This window comes from Lactuca serriola, chromosome 6 (assembly GCF_051521515.1).
Source record: "Lactuca serriola cultivar US96UC23 chromosome 6, Lser_US96UC23_V15, whole genome shotgun sequence".
NCBI lineage: Eukaryota > Viridiplantae > Streptophyta > Magnoliopsida > Asterales > Asteraceae > Lactuca > Lactuca serriola.
Window position 1 is genome coordinate 146923613 of NC_136413.1, and position 14883 is coordinate 146938495.

Genomic DNA, 14883 nt, shown 5'->3' on the forward strand with positions numbered 1-14883 from the left:
TATGCAACAAGGATTGTAACATTATTATGTTGGTTAGTTGTTTGACATCTTAATTTTGTATATTCGGATCATGGAGACATTTACCAATAGTAGTATAGTTGGTTCCCCTATATCGGGTGTTATCCCTTGGATAGTTGCATAACACAGGATGAGACGTTTACACGTTACTGATTGTGAACGTATTCTTGATGTTAGAAATGTATGTATTTTAGTTTACCTTATAATCTATAAGTTGCTTTGAGAAAATAACTAGCATTAACCTTTATATATTATTTTACATTGTGTCGCCCAACAAGCTGTTGTTGTTTACTCTATAGGAGAGTGTTGCTTTGTGGTGGACTGAGAGTTTGCCATAGATAGATGTTGCAGATTACCCTGATATTTGAGTTATGTTTTTTTGTATATTTTAAACAACTTCCTTATCATGATGTAGCAAAAACAAGTTTATCCGACCGAAGAAAAATTTATAGAATATTATAATTTCGTACAAACACGACTATGGGTTATTTAGATCAACAATATCATACTCTTAACTAGGTTTTTGACTAGTGTTGACATTAGATCTTATCTTAGAATTACTTTTACTTTTGACACTTGATTGAGTCCTACTTGAAGATTCAGTTTTTGTTAAATCTGCGAGAAACTAAGTGTCACAGTTTCTTCTTGTGTGACCGATCTTTTGGCAACAACTACATTTTTTCTGAATCGGTCCTTTACCTTAGGATGGGATACAGTTATGGTTTCATGGTCATAAGACTTGTTGTTTATCCATCAATGGTGGTAATACAACCATGACTTCGTCTAGTTGTTCATATTCAGCTGAAACTGTCATAGGAAACACAACATATATATATATATATATATATATATATATATATATATATATGTTGATCATTATGTTTTCATTGTGAAGTACGATGATACCCATGTACTACAGTGTTGATATCACAGTTCCTTGAATACCGACATAGCATGAGAACAAGGTATACCAGACAATTGCATTCCCCACATATGCAACAATGAGATTCTAAGTTGAGTATACCATTTTTTTTATTTGGTCAGTCACATCATATCTGCTTTTATCAACTTGGTATACCCGAAAACCAGAGGATTTGTTGATCCTCTTTTTGATAACCTTCTCAGCATAATCAGTAATATCTTTATTGCTTTGAGCTATAAAAAACACATATATCTTATCATTCACTGTCAGTTATACTAGAATTACCATGGAAGTATTATAATTTTAATAATTGCCTCCAACAGTACGTCGTTCCCACCACCATTTTTTCATAGTTGCTCGAAAGAAGTAAATCAACATTGTTATTGGTATATTCATGCGTCTTTTGTGGTAACCACAGGAAAACATGACCTTGCCCATTTTTGGTAACTGATTCTATCTATCCATATACGATAGTCTTCATTTAGGATACAACGTAGCCTAGCCAAGCTTTCTTTGAAATCAGACTTTCGGTAAGCTTTTGCAGCCTCCCAAAAATTTTCATATTTCGAATATTAAACAAAAGGATTCACAAATAAAAGTGCTAATGCTACAACCAGGCCATAAATGGTTAAAGATTCCATATAAGCTAGACTAAGCAATACCTCGTATTTTTCCCTCCGCCTCGGGCTGTCTCGTGATACCTTCTATAGCTTGACCCGCAACAGTACCTTGACCAACTCCAGGTCCAATAGAAGCAAGCCCTATAGCCAATCCAACAACAATAATGGAGGCGGCAGAAATCAATGGATTCATGATAAGTTCCTCGTACCAAAAAAATTGATTAATGATACATTCAACCAATGAACTATGACTTAATGATTCCATTGCTACGATTCATACAGTCGAAGTAACTACGAACTTTGAATTTAAAAGAGGGAATCGAAGCACTACATCTCCGCTCAAACATCCCTTTATTTGGGGTTCACATGTGCTTTTTGACATTGTATGGGTGACTTAACACCAACCAAGTTCAAGTTTTTCAACCCTTAGCACTAATATGTACTAAGGCTAAGGAGAAAGAAAGTGATTTGTTGCCTCTTTTCTTATCTTGAAAAAGTCTTAAAAAGAAGAGATTTCTCTGTTATGTTAAATAAACAAGTTTGCTTTTTTATTCTTGGTTTACTCTTAGTAGATTCATTGAATAACTTCTAGTCTTTTTCTATTCAATTTTTATATAAAAGACAAAAGTAGTTCAGGATAGCAAACATTCTCTAGAATTTCTCTTATATTCAACCCCATAGCTGATAATAGAACTAGAATAGATAGTTTTTGTTGCCTACTCATGCGGACCCATATCCTTGTTTTTATATCAATCTCTAATTCTAATCTTCCTCCCCAGTCTGATATTATGGTGCCGGTATAGAGGGAAATTCCATTATAGTTCAATTCTAACTGGTAATAAATATCGGGACTTTGCACTATTTGATTGATCAGATACGCTCAAATGGCCCCTTCTCACAAAGAGAATGTATATAACCCTATTATGGTCTGGTTCGGTATGAAATGAACTTATGATCATAGAATCAACTCGATCATCAGATTATAGATTATAAGTTCATAACCTAAGCCCATTACCATTTTTGGGCAGAATGTTGGTGATTTTAGTGTCACCTTGTCATTTTAAGTAACTGGAACGAACATGTGAGCTAAGGGGCTTCGCGATTTGTACTCTAATATATGTACGGGGGTTGTGCGGAGTGCACGCATTCATAAGATCGAGTTAGAAGGCGGTTCGACGACTAGTCGGGGGTCCGGGGGCAGCGCCCCCAGGTCCGGGGTTTCCAAAGGGGCAGCGCCCCTTTGGTGGGGTCTAGGGGCAGCGCCCTTAGCGGGGTCCAAGGGGCAGTGCCCCAAAACCTCACCGAATTTTGCATGTGGGAACATAATGGAAAACTCAATTTCTTGAGGGTGATTATGGTAAAACTAGCGAAACTCATTAGTTTTGGTAACCTTAATCCGGATTAATATTACTTGCTTCCAAAGCAACTAATGATGGCCCAACCCTAATGAAACCCTAATCGTGTTTAATATATAAACAACTCTTCTTTTCCAGAAGGGGATACGTTCTTTAGCTCTCGTTTTTCATCACGCATTCACAGAACCCTTCAGCATATTGGCTTACGTTTTCTGTGCCTAGAAACGTAAGTGTCCACTTGGATTATCCTAGGCTGAATTTCTTGTAACCCAAGCATAGGGTAGAAATATCAATTCGGAAAGTGATATCACGATCCAAGTTGGTATCCAGATCTCCACCACAAACCCTAATATTCCCAACACAGAACATATCTACTAATTCTTTGATTCCAGTTAGTAAGAGGGATCTTGAACTAAGAAATAGACCCTAGAAACTAAATAGATCCTAATTCTCCAGACTATGAACAGAAAATAGAAAAATTAGAAAAAATCCAAGCCCAAATTGATTTAAATAATCAGTTCATTTTTTTTATGGACCACAAATATAGCTAAACTTAGAGGTCAAAAAACTCTAGTGGAATAAACGAAATCGGTAAAAAAAACCCCTCAATGGTCATACAAATTAATAAACGAGTTACACCAAAATTTTAAAAAATGGCGAAAAGAACAAGGCATCTTTGTTCTCATATTCATCAACAAATGGTGACAACAGAGTCTATGATTTGCGTTTAGAAACATGACTTGAATGGCCATTTCCATTGATTTGGATCTGTCGAATATGATAGCCAAATAGGGCATGTCCCCAATACATTCTTTGAGTCTTGATAAAAACCATACCTATGAATCCCCACTTTCTATTTTTCCAAAACCAAATGCAATGGGGAGTATTTGGTTATTGTCGTCCATGCCTACTGCTAGGAACATCATGTCCAAGTATTTCCCTTTAAGATGTGCTCTCTCAATGATAATAATAGGACACAGACATGTTTGAAACGCACGTACCTACATAATAATTATTAATAGATTAGTCATTAAATCGAACAGACGTGTAACAACAATTAAAATAACTTGTTATATAATAAATATTACTGCGTGGCCGATAGCCATGGAAACTTTTTCAAATTTGTTGTCATAACCTGTCTTTATATGTGAATGGTCCTTCGATTCTTCCTCTCCAAATTATAAAAATATAATGGAAGTCTTTTGAAGCTTTCTTCAGGGGTCCCCTTCAACAGATTTAGAGCATACATTTTAGCACTCCATGCTTGCCAGAATGAAATATGTACACTAAGATGGTCATTTAAAATTTGTTAAGTTGTATCGATCTGCTTCCCCCACAACATTTTATTTGTATTATCAGCTAATATGTCTTTCAAGAAGTGACCCAATATCTTTTTGTTGGCTTGTCGATGATGGGGAAGGAGTTGTGTGTTTGAGCAAGTGTGGCTCTCTGATAGTTTAACAACTTGAAATGTATCAATATCTTTATCTTTTGTAGCCCGTATCTGCCATTTACAATTTTCCACATAGCAGACAGCTTCATGCATGTCTTTTATAGATTTTGTCACTTTATATTAGAAGCCTTCAGTAACACATTTGAATCATAATTTAAGCTAAAGTTTTTTTTTTTTTTTTTTTTTGCTTTTGAAGAGTTGATACTTATTTACATAGGAAGTATAATTGTGGGATGTGTCACCTTTACGTTTTTGTTGAGCTAATTCAAGCAATAGTAAAGGTACAGGTATAACCCAATGAGTGGTTTGTGTTTCTTAAGAATCGGATGATTAATAAGGAAACTTTTCCTCATGTAGTGTTTGGGATTTTAAGGGATCAAATTCCTCATCTTCATGTTCATCCCCATCAAATTCAATGAAACTCTGAAAATGTTCAAGTGTCTCTCTATTACCATCATCAACCAACAACATTAGTTTTGTCTCATCATTTGCATATTCATCAACATCAACTGTTGGAGAAGCATCATTATCAGTCTTATCTTTATACCTAAAATCACCTCATATAGAGGGCTATTGTAAAAAGGAACATGGTTGATTGTAACAGGTAATAAATTGCAAATTTGTTACTTCCAGCACTGGAAAACCCATTGCCACCATAACGATTTTTTCCAAGAAATCGTTGAATACCACTTTCCATAACATTATTAACAACAAACAATTGTACTGTGTTAGGAGGCATACTACTAACAAAACTAAGAAAATATATGACATTACTATTGTCAAGAATTTGCATAACTATATTTGATATAGGACATTGAAAAGATAAACATATTTGATTAGTGTGTAACCTGACCTTGAAAGCAACCAACACGATTAACCCAACGAAGTTGATATCATTGTGTATATCTACACCAAAGCATGTGTAGTCTGGAGCAAGATATTACATAGATACATCGATACAATGTCATTGCCTCCACTAGAATCTGACAGTCGAAAAAATATTGTATACATGCTCATACTTTTAGATTACGAAAACCATCAAACGATATTTGCTTGTGGACGAATTGGGGAATAAAGACACAAATATACTACATGTAGCTTGTTGATGAACAAAGAACAAAAATTCTCTATTGTTACCACTCTGGAATCGTTGTACATTCCATAATACACTTTTTCAGTCCGAAATGTACAAATACCAAATTCCGATCCCGAATCCTACAAGCCACCACTAACTCCGGAATGAATATAAATACTCCAGAATATTGTATTTCAAAAAACGTAGTCTGAAATTCATTTTGTTAATCTGAAACGTACGATTGTTAGATTTCGGACCCAATACCTACCAATCATCCAACTTCGAAATGAACGAAACTGCTCTGGAATACGATTTTCCGGAGTAAATGATTATTTTTTAAAAAAAATTATCAAATAATTATTATTATAAAATAATTATTAATTATTAAAATATTTGTTTATTATTAAAAATTAAAATAGACGTTTATATATATTTACATTATATCTGCTAAATTACTTAATTACTTGATTTCCCAATTTTTAATTTCTTTTAACAACCACATATTAGATTCTGCAAAACAAAAAATAATAATATATGCATTCAAGTATTTAACTACCACTATCCCTCCACAAATATATCCATACTTCCACGCCACCCTCTCCTCCATATTCACCGTCGTCATCATCAAAACTAATCGACTGTTTTCACCAAATTCTGACGTACAGTCAGTCTCTCATCCGAATGATCAGTTTCTATCAATTTTTCATCTCACCCACCTGAAATTTTCGAAATTCAAACCACATTTCACAGAAAAAGAAAGGCCACCCTGCAAATCATGGGTTTTCCGGTGGGTTACACAGATCTCTTCCTCCCAAAACTCATCCTCCATATCTTAATCCTTCTAGGTTTCATCCGTAGCCTCACTTCCTCCATTCTCTTCTTTATCGGCCTGGAAGATCTACTTCAACCAATATCTGAATCCAACACACCTCAACCTCAACCTGAGCCGTCAACTCAATTTCACTCGTTATCCGCCGTCCTCCTCCGTGAACTCCTCCCCGTCGTCAAGTTCTCAAAGCTCGTAGACCCGCCGGAGAGCTGTGTAGTCTGTTTGTATGAGTTTGACGCCTGCGACGAGATCCGTGTGTTAAATAACTGCAGACACGTATTCCACCGGTGCTGTCTCGACCGGTGGATGGACCATGATCGGAAAACTTGCCCGCTTTGCCGGACGCCGTTTATATCTGATGATTTGCAGGATTCGTTCAATGAACGTTTATGGGCTGCTTCTGGTATCGCCGATTACTATGGCGATTCATCAATGGCTGCTTCTTTGTAGTTAGAATTTCGTTGTGGTAACCCCAATGAGTTATGAGTTGAATGTTTTATTGGTTTATGTAGTTTTTTATTTTTATTTTTATCAATTTATCTAAAGTGAATTTTGTGCCTGTTTATGATTGGTAAATTTTGTGATTGACTGAAAACTGTGTAACATAAATTGATTTGTAGGCGAGACTTTGTTTTTAATTTAATAAAAGATATACAAAATTTTATGTTTTATACTATTGTTAGTTACAAAATTTAAAACATAAATTTTTGTATATCGATCAAAGTTTTTTATATAAAACATTAAAGCTTGGTCTAACCATACGTGTAACTTTATTTGGAATATTGTGAAATGGTCTTTTGAGGGGTTTGGATGTATGCGTCAAAACTATACGTATCTTTATTTTATGGGATTGATTTGACAATATTTATGGTATACTCGTATGAATCATATATATGTCGTGTACTAGAATAGTCGAATGAATCTTCTTTCAAATCATTTGATTGGTCTAAAAGAACAAAAGTAATCTTATGATATGAAATTAAAGATGATCAAAAATAAATTATCTTTATAACTTGTGCTTATAGATAAAATGAGTTGAGCGGAGTCTGATTATGATCAGAATTTTTTTGGGGCTTGAGCCCGAGCTCAACTCATTTCAAGTCTTATGAGATAAAACTTGAGATTAATTTGTTTAGAATTATACACGCTGGGCTCGGTTTTAGCTTAGCTCATATATGATATTACCTTAATTCTTTAAAATATGTTATTAAATATTTATTTATTTTAATATATAGAAATAAAATTCAAAAAATATATTAAATATATGTAGGCTCGTTTAAGCTCGCGAGTCTAATCGAGCTTAGTAACACAAGCTCGAGTTCAAGCTCGTTTAAAAAAATAAGTCTAATCTTAAGCTCAAACTCAGCTCAGACTCGTTTAAAATCAATTTCAAGTCGAACTTTTAACGAGTCGATCGTGAGTAGCTCACGAGTAGTCTAACTCGTTTGCACTCCCTATTTGTCTTTTTTTTTAATAGGTTTCTTCTATTTAATCATGTGTATACTTATATGGTCATATTAAAAGTATTTTCATGTCATCATCATCTTATTATCATAAATATATCATATTAATCTTGGTATACAAACCATATCACATCATTATTTTAAATAAAAAATAGTAATTAAAGAAATTAAAAGATTGAATTTCAATTAAAATTAATACATTACATTAGTTTAAATAAAAAGTAAAAGTGCATAATAGAAAAAAAAATATTACATTAATTCAAATAAAATGAAAATTACTTGGTAGGAAATTTAATCACAATCTTCAACATTTGCATGTGTCCATCAATATGATTTCGGTGAATTAGACAGCTCATAAACATTAATATAGGGAAAATGTTTACGGTTAGTTTGGGATTATTAGTATTGTTCTATAGTCGCATCGATGATCTTAGAGTGGTTACTCCTATTTGGATGTATGTTTTAGGTCAAAGATATCGTTGAATTTGGTTATTTTTAATCTCATATCTTGCCATTTTGACAAAAGTTCGTATAGATGTTGATAAAAACATGTTGTGGAAGTGGTTTCGAATAGATTGTCAAAAGCTTTCTCTTCTTTTGAAGAGGTTATCAGACACCAAAATCAAAGCACTAAAGTGGTTTCTTCCTTTTCCTCCCAACTTTGTTAGGTTTGGAAATTTGATGATTGTGGAAATTGTTCATGAAAACGATCATGACATTGGAGATAGTATCCACGATTATAAGACCGTGAGGAGTGACTCGACATTCTCCTCGGCAGCAACTCAACGTCCATGGTATACACTGCCTCCCGACAGTGGCATGCCGAGATGATCAAACGGCATTTGATTGTCGAGGTGAGAGAAATGACAGAAGAGAGAGTGTGTGAGGGTTAGGATTAATTATGGAATGATATGGTGGATTGGTGGTTAAGTTGAGTAGGTCAGTGTCAAAGCAAAGCGTGTGCAATTATTTAAAAATTGAAAGCCTGTCGAATGACGTACTTTGTGTGTTTGTCTTCTATGAAAAAAAAAAAAAAAAAAAAAAAAAAAAAAAAAAAAAAAGAGAGAGAGGTAGTAAAACAGGCTAAACAGCCACGACCAAGTCCGGCGGCAAACCATTAAGAAATAGATAATTTTAAAATATTAAAATGCAATTTCTTTTTCAATCTGCTAACCTTTTTTTTGTCTTACTCAATAATAGTTAATGAGGACCAAGGTGGCATTTGATAAATAGAACGATATTGGACGTGATTTTACTAGACTAAATGTATAATATTTGTTAAGACTAACACAAAACAAGAAAATGTAGAATTTACCAAATTGACTTTAATATTTTAATAATAGAAAAAAAATTGTTATATTTTATTTGTTGTTTTTAAAAGCTCTATATGGACATAAGGGGTTCTTGAGGTGGCCGGTGCAACCCCTCAAATTTTTTAGCACATATGTGTTACTTTTAAAATTTTGTTTTGCATCCACTATTGTTTTATATTTAAAAATAAGCAAAAATATAAATAGTAAATTGATCTTTCATGTGGCCTTAGAACGTGGGTCATTTAGATGATTCGGTTTACCGTTCTAAAATATAAATTAAATCGTATAAATGAGATTTATGGTTGACAAAAAAAATTACATCCCTAGTTTGTATATGTTTCGGTCTTGGTTGATGTGTTTGACCGAACCACGTAAAATCATTGTTTTACCTTTATGAAATGTAAATAAATTTTTTTTACTAATTCTTTTTAATTGCTTATTAAGGTTGTGTTTATTAGACTAAAAAAATCCAGATTTTACTTAATTATCTAGCTGATAGATGATACAGTAATAATGTTTGGTAAACTAATAAGTTAGATGGATAATGTAAAATGACATAAAAAATATATAGACATAATTATAAAAATAATGCTGTATTTTATGAAACGTTATTAAAATAAATAACAAATTTCAACATATGAACTAATTAATTACAATAAGTTTTCCAATCATTCATAGTTTTAAAAAACACTTCTTGCATTTCATATCATCTCCGCAATGTTTTCACAAGTTCTTCGTTTCTTATAATTTGACTTTTGAGTGTTAACATGAGTAAATCTTGATTCTTCTTCTAATTTTTAGTATATAAATTGATAAATTTGTTCAAAAATATTGAGATTCATATATTTTGAGTCATTCGTTAATTCCATTATCACATTTCTTTGTGTCTCATCGCAAACTTTTTATTTCGTTCTATATTTTCCACCTCTTCCTTAATACTCAAAATGAGAGGTCATGGGTTCAAGTCTTACTAGGAGACTTAGGTGGTGTTTAGGATTAGATTAGGAGTATGATGGTTTGCCGTTTCAAAAAAAAAAAAGATGCAACTTCCAAGAGATGAATGTACATGATTAAAAGCCCATTGAATATTAGTTGGGAAAACATGCAAAAATTGTGATCAGTGATATCTAATATGTGAGTATGGTACTAGATATTCTTTGTAGTCGAGATATTCTTTGTCTACAATGTAATACAGTATTTTCCTATAAACCAGAGAATACAATGATATTATTTGTCTACTATGTAATATTTTCTTTAAAAAAATGAAACAAACTAATGTTATGAATACGGTTAGCACACAAATTTGAAGGAATATCAAATAAGTTATACCTTCCTGCTTACGATTTCATAGAAGATGTTGCAATTACATGAAGGAAAACTCGAGTATCATGCACCAATCCTTCCCACTCAACATATGTGAAGGTAAAACACGTCAAAATCACATATGGTCAATACATTAACGGTGGGTACTCTTTTCTTCCCATGTATCTCATTTGGTTGGCCACTAGAATACAAACATATATATGAGTAGTAGTACCATCAATGCACTTCATGCAATTGTATAAACAAAATGGTTTTAGTTACAATCTAGAAATATGAGGTATTTAACTAGTAAAAAACAATAACTTACGTTTGATATAAGGCATGTCCTAGTATCATTTTTTATGGTATGCATTGAAATGTTAAAGACATATAACCATTTGTCATGTTCCCATGTAGATTCCAACACATCATGAAAAACCTCGACTAATATATGTAATTTTATACTATTTTGATTTTCGATGCTATATTAATTGACACGGGTTGACTTGTTGATAACTGATAGACCATATTGTTGATACATTGCAATGCTTCGAAGAGTCATTATCAGAATATGGTGACAATCATTAATCATTCTAAAGGTTCCCTGGACATGATGAGCTGACTAGCTAAGCATGAGTGTATGGATTCCATTACATGTATGATGTATATTATACATTTTGTTTCCATTACAATTACCCCTATAGATTTAGATATCCCAGATCGATGTATATTCTCTTGCAGATTTTAATATAACAATATATATAAACCTCTTTATCTTGGGGCAGGTGGCATGATATATTGATATTGCATGCACTTGCATTAAAATCATTCATCATAACTCTTAAGATCAATAGATCTTATCGAAACTCCATTACAATATTGCTATCATACATCACATGGGAACATAAATAAATTAACAAATCATTGAACTCTTTCACAAAATGAGTTCTTTTAAGTCGAAACTCACCACTCACATTCATATCTCAAATCTCCTACACCCAACTTGCACCTAAGTTGACAGTTGTTACAATTGCCAACTTCATAGAATTCAACTTTGATAATACTACAAGAATGCTAGCAATGGTGTATTTATTAGGTTGTAGAAAATAATATTATATCCGAGAAAAAAAACGTCAATAACTTGGTTAGAAAGATGATGTTGAGAATGTTGAAGTAGTCTCTATCGGTTGAGTTGATCTCAGTTAGGAGTGTAGGAAATAAGATCAGGTTATAAGTAGGTATAACGTCAGACACATTTCAAATGTTTGTATAATTGGTGCGTTATTTTTGTCGATCTATCATCGTAACAATCATTGCTAAAAACCTTCACACTAATTAAAATGATTAGCAATATAGGATGATTTGGGTTTAATGTTTGCTATCATATAAACAAATGAACTTGACATTAAGTGCAAGTCACAAGCACGAAATGCACCAATATAATGAAACTTCTGAAAAATTTAGGAATATAAGTATACGTTTTGCCTTTCAGTTTTTGGCTAATCACAATTTTTAAATCATGCTAACTTTCTCACAAGAATGTTCCAAACTTTGTTCATGATAAGAGAATGAGCACTCTCAACAACAGAAGATGCATTTAAGTTCAAAACGTTTACATTCTTAGAATTTTCAATAAAAAATAATGTATCAATCATGGATCATGTCAGTGAATTTCTATTTCTTGTTTGGTTATTTAAGAATTATATTCTTGAAAAATTAATAAGTTGCCCTCATCTTGACACAGTTATATGAAAATATTGATGTATAAATTAGAGGATTTTATGTTCGGATCAAATTCATACATGTATAAATTGAAGGGAAATATGATTTAACATGTTTTGTACTTTCAGGACAAAACAGTGGCATGGCCAAAACTTTATTGTGAATTGACACGAATTCTAATATTGACACGAATGGTTTTGGGTTTATTGTTAAAATTCATTGTGTTATTATCTAATAACTAGACCCAATAAACGACAACAATATTAATAAAGCTAAAAAGAAATAGAAAACCTCAAATCAAATATCAACCAAATAGATGTCAATATGACATGTACAAAATATTTTCTCAAACACAATAATTACTTAGAAACTTAAATGGAGTAAATAAAATACATAAATTCACAAAACAAGTCCCTCCCATTTTACTTGCAAAACATTTATAAAATTGAAAAAAAAAAAAAATTTACCTCTGGTAACCCGGAGCCGGATATCCCTGTGGAGGATATCCAGCAGGCGGGTATCCGCCAGCTTGTGGTGGTGGTGCTGGCGGATACCCATAGGGTTGTTGGCCATATCCGACATTAGGCGGATATGGCTGATCAATCCTTGACATATTTTGCATTGGTGGGACCGCCATTGGTTGTGGTCCAAATTTTCCATCTCTTTTGTCCATTTCAACCTTGTGTTGAGTCTGAAAAAATAAATAAACGAAAATTAAACAAGAAAAGATTTTTTTTTTCAAAATCTGTAGCAAATTACAAATGTTGATTACCTGCATGCATGCGCAAACCCTGAAAAAAGGTGAAATATAATAAGTATATTAGAATATTTATTTTTTTGTAATGTTAAATAATTAAATGTATAAAGAAAATTAGCTTACGTGCAATAGACCAAATCAGCTAAGCAATTGAGCAACTGAGATGCTTCACTGAGTTCTTCACTTCCAACAAGACAAGCAACAATGGAGAATATGCATGCAAGTTGTTGAAGACAAAACATGAAACCCTAGATTATGATCAGAAAACAAAAAACTAATCAATGGAATGGAATCGGAAAGGAATGGAATGGAATCGGAAGGGTCATTACGTTTGAGTGGTATGAAGGAATGAAATGAGTTGTTCAGATATGGTGTGTGTTGTTTACAAGATGAAATTAAACTGATGAATAAAGAATAAAAGAGTTTGATGAAGAGATTACAATGATGCAATTATCGCATTTAGTTGTTTGTATGTTGAACTCATCTTGCAACAGAAACCGAGTAGATGCCACTGAGTTCCCAAAGCACAAAAACACCTGAGAATTGCAAAAAAAACAAGATGATTATATATAATCTGTTCCCATTACATTAAAAGATTTTAAAAACAGCCATACCTCAGTGCAAAGACATAATTCAGGGCATTTACTTTCTCCACATCTTCCACTACATGGCATATATCCAGCACAGCATGTATATCTTGACATATCATTATACAGAGCTCGCTTACGAAGCAAGTATGATACACATGGTCCACTGTTATTTATGTAAAGAGTTACAGGAAATCTGAAATTAGTGAAAAGAATATGAAGGATAATATTTTTCAAGAACAGAAGTAATTGCAAGTGAGAAAAAGAAAACTAATGTCAATAAGTTTGATAAGATTATAATTATCACAGGTTGAACTCATAATTCATAACTTATACCACAATTAACAAGATCTAATGAATATAGAATTTATCATCTGCTCAAGGATGAGAAGTTTGCAGACAATTGTTATGACTGATGAAAGATGTGCCATGTTTTAATGATGGACTTCAGTTATCCTGTTAGCCTGATATTGTAAAATTTTAGGAGTTTTCTTGCATGATCGTTATAGATTAGGGATCAGTAACACATAAACATACCTAATCAAATTAAAAAGCCTAGTATTGAAAAAGTTGATTCAAATAATCAAACATAGGTCAATAAAAAATAGCGAAAGAAGATGAATTTTGAAAAAGGCATAATATGCTACGGATATAGTACATTGTAGATCAACTTCGAAAAGTCAAAATTTCCGAAATTAGATAAGCACAAACTTAAAATCCACATAACAGATCGAAGATCTAGAAAATAAATTGAACGCAAGGTCTCTTACCAGAATAACGAAAAGCAGCAGTCTTCATCAACACGCATAGGAAGAAGAACAGCAAACGAATTAGAATCAAGTAACAGAACTAAATAAAATAAGTTGATTTTGAGGATAAAGTTAAGATTTGATTACAAGGAGTATCAGCAGTGATGGTGTTCATGAGATTGGTATGCCATAGATTCCGGTAGTTCTGACGGAGCTGCATCTTGTCCAAATGCTCTTGAGATGCCGCCATTTTCGATCTGGGTACAGGAGATCGAGCTTCGAATCAAAGAAGAATGTTATGGAATTGAAGATGCCCTGGAGTATACCAGGGTTTGACCCTTTAGAAGTGGACTTCTCAAGGAAGCATCGCCAGAAATTGGCCATCATATATTACGCTAAACCCCCTGTAGTTTTATACAATTTCTAATCGGTTCTTGTATATTTAGATTTTGACAAAACTGCAACATTGGTTCCTATGGTATTCAAAAAAACTTTAGATAGAATTCAAAAAGTTTTCAACTTGCATTGAAGGTCCAAAATCAAGGTTTTTCTGAGTTTTTGGTCCCTGATACACTTAAAAAGACAATTTTACCCTTTTCATTTCTTTTTTCTATTTTCTTTAATTATTTTAGTATTTAAATAATTAAAAATAAAAACTAAAATCTCACCTCTCTCTCTCTCTTTCTCTCTCTCTCTCTCTCTCTCTCTCTCTCTCTCT

At 32.9% G+C, this 14883-nt stretch overlaps 1 protein-coding gene and 1 pseudogene across 1 annotated transcript; one reads left to right on the forward strand and one right to left on the reverse strand.

Moving 5' to 3' along the window:
- The first annotated feature begins 6016 nt into the window (after positions 1–6016).
- LOC145058720 (brassinosteroid-responsive RING protein 1 pseudogene) lies at positions 6017–6831 on the forward strand (annotated as a pseudogene).
- A 5524-nt stretch (positions 6832–12355) lies between these two features.
- On the reverse strand, positions 12356–14522 carry LOC145057037 (PLAC8 family protein). The gene is made up of 7 exons (XM_079004798.1): positions 14313–14522; positions 14187–14208; positions 13444–13582; positions 13270–13365; positions 12953–13077; positions 12845–12863; positions 12356–12763 (listed from the first exon to the last, which is right to left on the reverse strand). Exons 1-7 carry the CDS (start codon positions 14413–14415, stop codon positions 12536–12538), a joined length of 732 nt encoding a protein of 243 aa, XP_078860924.1. The 5' UTR covers positions 14416–14522; the 3' UTR covers positions 12356–12535.
- Positions 14523–14883: the final 361 nt, after the last annotated feature.

Bases quoted from the DNA above. Each gene is read 5' to 3' on its own strand.
- LOC145057037 (XM_079004798.1), bottom strand. From the start codon at position 14,415: ATGGCGGCATCTCAAGAGCATTTGGACAAGATGCAGCTCCGTCAGAAC. The intron at 14,209-14,312 runs GTAATCAAATCT...GTGTTGATGAAG, and splicing joins CATCACTGCTGATACTCCTT to ACTGCTGCTTTTCGTTATTC. The intron at 13,078-13,269 runs GTAATCTCTTCA...ATCATAATCTAG, and splicing joins AATGCGATAATTGCATCATT to GGTTTCATGTTTTGTCTTCA.